This window comes from Triticum urartu, chromosome 7 (assembly GCF_003073215.2).
Source record: "Triticum urartu cultivar G1812 chromosome 7, Tu2.1, whole genome shotgun sequence".
In the NCBI taxonomy this organism is placed as follows: Eukaryota; Viridiplantae; Streptophyta; class Magnoliopsida; order Poales; family Poaceae; genus Triticum; species Triticum urartu.
Genome location: NC_053028.1, coordinates 630434071 through 630442570, shown reverse-complemented (window position 1 = coordinate 630442570; position 8500 = coordinate 630434071). Strand labels below are relative to the sequence as shown.

General features: G+C 46.5%; 2 protein-coding genes across 3 annotated transcripts; one reads left to right on the top strand and one right to left on the bottom strand.

The window, feature by feature from the left end:
• Positions 1 to 244: 244 nt before the first annotated feature.
• On the top strand, positions 245 to 1843 carry LOC125520563. The gene is made up of 2 exons (XM_048685519.1): positions 245 to 861; positions 976 to 1843. The coding sequence occupies exons 1-2, from the start codon at positions 395 to 397 to the stop codon at positions 1589 to 1591; spliced, it is 1083 nt and encodes a 360-aa protein (XP_048541476.1). The 5' UTR covers positions 245 to 394; the 3' UTR covers positions 1592 to 1843.
• An 86-nt stretch (positions 1844 to 1929) lies between these two features.
• On the bottom strand, positions 1930 to 7304 carry LOC125520562 (solanesyl-diphosphate synthase 1, mitochondrial). Of its 2 annotated transcripts, none has more exons than XM_048685517.1 (12): positions 7022 to 7304; positions 6478 to 6573; positions 5479 to 5559; positions 5273 to 5344; positions 5030 to 5161; positions 4872 to 4958; positions 4562 to 4633; positions 3898 to 3983; positions 3595 to 3727; positions 3415 to 3504; positions 2524 to 2622; positions 1930 to 2433 (listed from the first exon to the last, which is right to left on the bottom strand). In XM_048685517.1, the coding sequence occupies exons 1-12, from the start codon at positions 7172 to 7174 to the stop codon at positions 2254 to 2256; spliced, it is 1281 nt and encodes a 426-aa protein (XP_048541474.1). In that variant the 5' UTR covers positions 7175 to 7304; the 3' UTR covers positions 1930 to 2253. The 2 variants fall into 2 exon arrangements, with proteins under 2 accessions (XP_048541474.1, XP_048541475.1); XM_048685518.1 differs by having other exon boundaries at positions 6478 to 6576; positions 7022 to 7282.
• Between the last annotated feature and the right edge of the window lie 1196 nt (positions 7305 to 8500).

Genomic DNA, 8500 nt, shown 5'->3' with positions numbered 1-8500 from the left:
TCAAAAACATTACAATAAATGAATAAAATCTGCAATGTTCTGTGACTGTTTTCTGCCAAAGAAATGTGAAATCTTAGAACTGTAATTGATCTTCAGCGAGTTCTTCACTGCAAAGTTAGGATGCAATGGCGACGCTGATTAGTACCTGTCCGTACTAACTGTACCTGGCTACAGTACGTAAGTGGCACTAAAACGGGCACTATATATACACGCATCCAACGGCCCAAAAGCACCCATCTTTCCAACCTACTCGCCCTGCTTGTCTCTTGTATAAATCATCATAGGAGCTCCATCTCCTCTGACACCAAGAAGCACAAAGCCCTCACACGATCGAGCATACTGGTGCTATAGTTTTGTAGTGGTGTGCTCTGGTGCGTGTGATCGGTCGGTGGCAATGGACGAGTCATGGAGGTGCACGATGGGCGCGGTGCTGCCGCGGCAGCGCTCGTCGGACGGCCAGAAGAGCCTCGCCCCCGACGACTTCCGGGACGTGTTCGGCGGCCCGCCGCGCACCGTGCTCCTCAGCAGCTTCTGCGGCGACGCAGCCGCCGCTGACTACCACGCCGCGGCGGCCGGCCACGCCGGCCAGTACCCATACTACTCTTACGGCGGTGGCGCCGACGCCTTGTGCCGCCGTGGCAGGCCGGCGTCGGCGGCCGTGCCCACCGAGGAGGGCTTCTTCGACGACATCTTCGGCGCCCGCGCCCGTCAGGTGCGGTCGAGGTCGAGGTCCAAGTCGACCAAGTCCTCGTCGGTGATCAGCTCCGACGAGTTCGGCTCCGGCCGCTCCGCCTTCCGGCAGGTGGCCACCGGCAACGCCCGCGGAGACGCCGCCCTCTCCTCCTTCGCGTCCAAGCTCAGGTGAGCCAGACGATTCGTGCGCATGCATGAAGCATTTGGTTTTGGTCACGTGACAGCACAAGCACGTTGCATTGTTCGATCATCATTCTGACGATCATAGCCGTCGTTTTGCAGGCCCATTGCGATCCCGTCGCGCCGGTACGACTCGTCGCCGCCGTCGAGCGTGTCGACGCGAGCCGAGTACCAGAGCAGCTTCACGTGCTCGACGGCCGCGTACCCGGCGTGCCGCTACTACTACGGCAACGGCGGCGACTGGACGAACCACAGCGCCAGCAGCGCGGCGTCGTCCGCGGTCAGCAACAACGGCGCCGCCGCTGAGAGCTCCTCGTCGCGGCACCACCGCGGCGCGAGCAGCGGCTTCTGCTGCTTCACGTCGAACCCGGAGACCAGCAGCCGCGAGCCGAGCTTCCGGCGCACGCAGCGGCGCGGCAGGGCGCGGTCACCGGCGCCAGACTACGCCGCCGACACCAGCACCGAGTGCTCTGGCGCCGCCGACGACTATGGTTACTACTACTCGCCGTCCTCGGCCGCGTCGTCGTCGCTCTTCGGCAACCCGCCGCAGCCGCGCCCGCACCGGCTGGAGGAGGCCGTGATGCAGGAGGCGATGATGATGGAGGTGAGGGAGCGGGCGCCGCTGCTCATGGACGACGGCGACATCGACAGCGTCGGCGCCGCCGCCGTGGACGAGGCGATCGCGTGGGCCAAGGAGAGGTTCTGGAGCCAGGCCTAGCATTCATTAGCAGTGGCAGAAGCATGATGGGATTTGATCATTTGAAGGCCCACATTAGGTCTCAACTCTCAGGTCATCCACTCAAAAGAAGAGAAAGAAGTTAGATTTGAAGTTGCAACCACACTGACATTCTAGATTATGTGCCCATTGATGATATGTCCAGATCAACATTTATTTCCACTGTAATGTTTTGTCATGGAGGATTGAACACATTTGCATATCAAACCAAATATACAAAGCTCCTAGAATGCCCCAAGATTGAGACGATGTAGTCCAGTTCAGGAAAATTAAGGGTAAAGATAGCAAAAATTACTAGGTCAACATATGGAAGAACATGGTTTTCTCAACACAAGCAGGTTACTTTTTCCTCGTATATAGTGTTACATACTTCGATTTATAAGGTTACAGTCTTATGATCAGGTCATCGTGCAATCGCCAATCGTGATATTAATACAGATTCTGCTGCCACCAGTAACTAAAACCACTACAGCTGCGACTTAGGATGATTCCCAGGAATGGTTACCCTGAAGTCTCATCAAATGTTACACAAAACCCGGGCAATGGAAAGAATGCAATGACCAAGGCGACCAAAAATTTCCAAGCGGAACACTACACCTGTGGCGAAACTCCGCCTTATCTTCTCCACCCTGTGTATAATCATGCTATTTTGTCCTTGTGATGACTCTCTGTGTGATATCAATAAGAGCGCGCCTTGAAATCAGAACATCTTCATCGTCACTGTCTGGGAGAGATTCGATGGCTTTGACCGCAAGGTTAACGTGTTCTTGCGCAAGCTCTTTTGTTCTTTCGATTCCCCGGCTCTTCTGGAGGTAGTCCAAGGCCTATAGTTTGCAAGTATGGATTGCTATGTCAGGTCATAATACAGGTCAAGACAGCATCCATTCTTTTATTTACATAAAATAACTACTCACGATCTCAACATTTACAGGATTGTCAAAACCCTGGTCAACGACATCTTGTAGTTGTGGGAATTCTTCCATCGCATATAGCATTGGAGCAGTAATGATTCCCTGCATCATGAATGCCATTATGTAATGCAAAAAAACAAGCGCCACATCCTTGTTTGAGGACCCTCTAACTGGATATGCTGGTAATTTCACAAAGTAGGTGATCATAAAAAGAAGCAAGTATTTTAATTTTGACACAAGAGCTCTCTAAAAAAAAGGGCAGCCCAGTACACGTAGCTCCCGCTTGCGCAGGGTCCGGGGAAGAGTCAAACCACTTTGGGTCTTTTGTACGCAGCCTTTCCCTGCATTTCTGCAAGAGGCTGTTTCAAGGACTACACGTGACCTCATGGTCAGAAGTCAACAGCTTTACGCTGCGCCAAGGCTCCCCTTGAACACAAGAGCTCTTTGTTAACTAAATTTTGCATCTAATGCACTGGCTGGCCACATACACAATTAGTTTTGCAAGCAGTAGGGTTCAGAACATCCTTCTTATCTACGTTGTCAATAGTAGATTCTACACTTCTAATATGTTAACTTAATTGTGATAGGTCAATGAAGGCTGAAAGAGAACACCATTATGCAAGTTTTTCATGTGAGAGTATTCTATCTGTCTGGCATGAGGGTGGCAAGTTCAAGACAGTGGCTAACATAATTACAGCAACACGAGCTTCCGTGTCAGACAAGCAGTCTATGCCGATCAGCCGATGTAGCACTATTGTTAGCCAGCAAAGTTTTGTGTAGATCTGTCCTACTGAGAAACAATCTAAGTAGCTGGCCCTGGGAGGCAAACAGCTATTTCAGATGATGAATACTGTAAATAAAATATAACAAAAAAGAGAGGATGGCTGTTATTACATGACGAATATCAGATAATGAACCCTTCCCAAGTGAAGCAGAGGTTCCTGTGAAATCAAGAACATCGTCGATCAACTGGAAGGCTAGACCCTGCAATGATATCGAATTAATCAAGTCAGTGCTTTACAGGATTAAATCAGAAGGGGAAATAATTCCAGAAAAGAGAGATGTTTTACAAACCAGGTTTCGACCATATTCGTATGCAAGCACTGAAACCTCAGCAGTGTGCCCTGCAAGAATAGCAACAGCCTTGCAACTGTTTGATATCAATGATGCTGTTTTGTAGTACGTCTTCTGCAAGTAGTACTCCATACTGCGTATTTTTTTCAGAATCGTATCAGAACCAACAAACAATGGCATAAAAAATGGAGAAACCAGAGTAAACAAAAAACCAAATATGTCCAAGCATTTTATTCTGCATCTCTTGGTTTTAGGCATTAGATGTGATGAACATTTAGTCATGATAGAGAAGCATTATTTAACCTTCGCCGTTGCTCTCTGCTTGTTGACATTTGCATAGTTTCACCAGTAACTAGATGTCCAACTGCAGTTGCCATTAGAGATACCACCTGCATAAGTTAGGTTGATCAATTGAAAGTTTGTTACCATATAAGACTTGCAAGAAAGAGAGCAGGTCAGAACTGCAACCATACAGGACAATCTTGAATGATAAACCATTAGGATGGATAAGCTTGGAATGGAGAAAACAAGAAAAATGATTCCCTAAGAAATGACACTGACAGCCTAGTATTAACTAGCTAAATACTCCAGCATTGAAACAGATATAACAACAAGACCACCCAATATGTTGCCATGATAAAACAAGTCAGGCTACCCTACTTTGGTAGCAAACAGGACCGCCATCTCAGGCATTTGCAACAAATCTAACGGCTTACATCAGGAGGGGAAAGGAGGTGAACACACAACCACCACAGACTGACGTCTTTATAGGAGTAAAGAAATCAAGGACATAATGATTATGCCAAGCGGAAACTAAAAATAATACAAGAGCAGACTTGTGTGATACTGATGCTCATCAAACATATCTAGTGACCAGCATAAATCAAAACCACTTTAATTTCCGCATCATTAAAACAATCTACAGGATACGTACAGCAATCTATCTTAGCATAAATAAATAATGTACCTCTGTATTCCCAAGTGCTGCAAGTGCCACACATGCTCTGGACAGGAGAAAATCACCAGCCAAAACAGAAAGCTGCACACATAAGAGTTTCATGAATACCGATGCCAAGATGATTCTGACTGCAGTACCTCCACGAAAAATTCTTAAAAAATGATGTCCAGGTAAACTTTCTGCTGTGGTGCAGCACTTTTTACTGGAAGATCAAGCTTTTCATTGTGTGCTAACTACTCAAGTAATTTGTAGTTCTTAATGTGAGGACCTAGTTGATTCACCTAGTATACTGAATGTTGAATGGTGTGGCATACAGTACCTTGTTGCCCATAATGCAATTCAATGAAGTGACACCTCGCCTAGTGTCAGCATCATCCAGAACATCATCATGCAGAAGACTTGCAACCTGTAATAGATGTCAGATTAAAAAATAAAAAATAAAACATACTGGGTCTGATGGTCAGGCACCATACTAACATGGATCATTTCAGTTATCTCGGCAATGTTTTGCTGCCGTGTGCGCAGCTTACTTGCCAATATACTGAAAACTCCAACATCTGTCGATTCTGGTATTGGGAATTTCAGAGCTGATGCCATCAGCAATAAAACCTGCCAATGTAAATAAATGCATTCAGTGCACACAAAGTAGATAGGATAGAAAGAAATCATAGAGTAAAGTGATGATGTAATATTGACTAAAAAAGGAGATTAAGATGTTACCGTAGGTCGGAATCTTTTTCCCTCAGCTCCTACTTTAAAAAAATATTCAGCAGCTGATTCTAGTTTAGGGACCTGAAAGTACTCAGTTAGGCAAATTGGGTATGTTTGACAATGTGGTAATCACTAGATAAAAGAAACATCCAAACACCATGACAGCAGCAGCCTAACACCACAGAGAGTTGACATGAGTAGGATGCACTACTAACCTCAGCAACCACCATGGACCGTAGTCTATTTCCAAGAATCGATAATTCATCAGCAACCAATTCAAATGGATCCTGTTGTTCCTGGGAGCAAGAAGAATTTTTCTCATCAGGGAACAGCAATACACTACACTTTCCATGATTAGCATTCACGTGCATTAAGAAAAAAAGAGGATTTCAGCTGTTATTCATTGTTAGAACTGATCATCATTATCCTTCATTACGGACAGCATAATCACATAGCTGAGGGGACCTTCAGCCAGTTTTTCTTCAGCTTCTATGTTGAAGAACAACTGGCCAGGGCCCAGGAATATCAAACATACATTTGTCTGATAAAGCGGAAAAAATCACTTGATTTAAGTTTCAAATTTATGTACAGTATAAATGTATAATGCACGGTTGTCTTGCTAGGCTATAATCTGATTCCATTCCAGGCACAACATATTCCGCTGCATAACAAGTCGATTTATCAATTAGCAACTGAAGGCCCATTTCATCTGATGCATTGACATCCTACTTTTTGATTTTGCGACAGAGAATTAGAATTTGGGTGCATTTAATCTTCATGAAAACCAATGCATAGAATAACTGACAGGCAGAGTTATCAAAGAAGAAGCCATTCATAGGGCACAGTGTATCAGCAAAAATGACACAAACAAATGGGAGCCGTCAGGGTGGCAACGCTTCACAATCCTATGGGTAGCAGGTAATGTGTGGAACTATGGGTTGGTTGTACAACAGCCTAGTTTTGATATCTATGTTTAATTGCTAGACATGTCCCATATTTCAGTTCATAATCATGTATTCAGCTGGCATGTACTGTAGCAGGACACTGATGTGTTTTTCCCAGCGGTGAATAGTGAATAGTGATGCATAGTTAGTTTATTTATTAAGCTGGGCTCTAGATGTTTGACTGACAAAAGAGGTACAATGACAAGATCATTAACATAACAAACGAGCAGCACAAAGGCAAATCATCAAACAAATAAAGGGTTCACCTACTTCAGCCCTCGAAACTCCGTCCTGGCGAGTCTGGCATTGGGTGGCATCATGCAGCCACCGCGAGTTCACGAAAGCAGCTCCTCTGCAACCCACCACCTACTAATCCACACCAAAAGTACAGAACCTATCAGCATAACAGAAGGCAAATACAATGAACAGTTCAATAACACGTGGACACCTAATCGGCCAATCCCATTAGGAGGTTACAACAACTTGAGCGGTTACTATTTCTGCTCGCCTTGATTCTCTTTGCCTTTTGCAACGTAACCACTATGCACCTGAGCGACTTGCTAAAATCAGTAACTCAAAATCACCAGTTAGGACAAATTAGTGTGCGTGCCGGCAATTTGCAGCTAGGAGCATGACTCCACGGGATTCAGCCGCAGAGCTGCACTAGTCGGTGGCATATACACAAACACTTGGCGGGCAGCTCCGCCGCGGCCACCTGGACAGGCCAGGGTCAGAGACGACAGCGAGGCACCACAACGCACTACGAAGACCGCCTAGGGCCAGGACGGGAGGTTAATGCGCGGAGGAGGGGGACCTTGTTCCGAATCTGAGGCGGCGCAGGGTGGAGCCTCCCCGGGAGGGCGCCGGAGGAGGAGAAGAGCCTCTGCGCCTGGGCGGCGCCTGGGCCGCCGGTGCCGCCGCCGACGAGCGTGGCGACGCGCCGCGCCAGAGCCCACCGCCAGGACATCTCTATCTCTCTCTCCCGGGATCGGGGAGAGGGGGCGGGCGGCGGAGTTGAACTTGGAGAAAAAGTCAGACGGGGAAGGGGGAAGGGCGGCGGCTAGGCTTTGCTTGCTCGTGTTGTTTGTTTGGGGTGGGGTGGGGGCACCGCGTCGGGGTTGCGTACGTGGACCGTGGGCGCGCTCGGCGCGCCACGTGAGGCTGTGGAGTGCGGGGCCAGGAAATCGCCACGGGAGACTCTTCTCCCTTGCGTGCATGTGCGCAGTTTCATCTTCAAAGTGTAGCTGCGAACTGGAGATCGCTCCGCTTCTGAGAGGGTGCTTGATAATTAAGGGACTTATTTTAGTCTGACTAAGAGGGTGTCTCGATCTAAAGAATTTATTTTAGTCTGACTAAAAATACTTTTTTTAAAAGGCTAAAGTTCCAAGCATATCTGACTAAAGAGGGGCTAAAACTAGTCTTGAGACTAAAAAATTTTAGTCAGGAGTACCTCTACTAAAATGTGGGTTAGTCCTCTCTTTCCTCATTTAACTCCTCTTCTTTAACACAGGCGAGTTCTGGATTGAATGGTTTGGAGAATAATAAATGCTTATTAACTTGATTTTAGTCTCTTTAGTATTTTGATCCAAGTATGGGTGAGACTAAAACGTACCCAACCACCCTCTAAAAATAGTCTTTTTAAGAGGCTAAAGTTCCAAGCACCCCTGACTAAAGTAGGACTAAAATTAGTCTTGAGATTAAAATGTTTTAGTCAGAGTTACCCCTAATAAAATGTGGATTAGTCCTCTCTCTCCTCATTTAACTCCTCTTTTTTAACACAGGCGAGTTCTGGATTGGAGGGTTTGGAGGATAATAAATGCTCATTAACTTGATTTTAATCTTTTTAGTATTTGGATTCAAGCATGGGTGAGGCTAGCAAGTTTTAGTCTCACTATTTTTAGTCATGAGACTAAAACGTATCCAAGCATCCTCTGAATCTGTTGTCACATCCAAAGTTCTTTTAAAAATATAATCAGAACTATTATAAAAATTCACTCAAGGTACAAAGCATCTCAAACATAATAAAAATTACATCAAAATTTTGAGACCACCGAACGACCACTACTGTCGTTGGAGCGAGCCACCGACACCGTTGTAGCCGCTCCGCTACCGGAGTCGGCTTGACCTTGTCGATGACAACCGGAAAGTCTTCGTACACGTCCCTTAAGGATCAGCGCTCTGGAGCCACAATTGTTGTCATTGAACCATTACATATATCTGAAGCACCTGACAACAAATCTCGCCGCCCCAAGGGCACTGCTAGAAACTACGCCGGAATTCCATCGACTACATC

What these genes read in the sequence shown, in the direction of transcription:
- LOC125520563 (XM_048685519.1), top strand. Translation starts at nt 395, where the DNA reads ATGGACGAGTCATGGAGGTGCACGATGGGCGCGGTGCTGCCGCGGCAG. An exon ending in TCCTTCGCGTCCAAGCTCAG is followed by an intron (nt 862 to 975) that starts GTGAGCCAGACG and finishes GTCGTTTTGCAG; the next exon opens with GCCCATTGCGATCCCGTCGC.
- LOC125520562 (XM_048685517.1), bottom strand. Translation starts at nt 7,174, where the DNA reads ATGTCCTGGCGGTGGGCTCTGGCGCGGCGCGTCGCCACGCTCGTCGGC. An exon ending in CGCCTCAGATTCGGAACAAG is followed by an intron (nt 6,574 to 7,021) that starts GTCCCCCTCCTC and finishes GTGGATTAGTAG; the next exon opens with GTGGTGGGTTGCAGAGGAGC. An exon ending in ACGGAGTTTCGAGGGCTGAA is followed by an intron (nt 5,560 to 6,477) that starts GTAGGTGAACCC and finishes TCTTGCTCCCAG; the next exon opens with GAACAACAGGATCCATTTGA.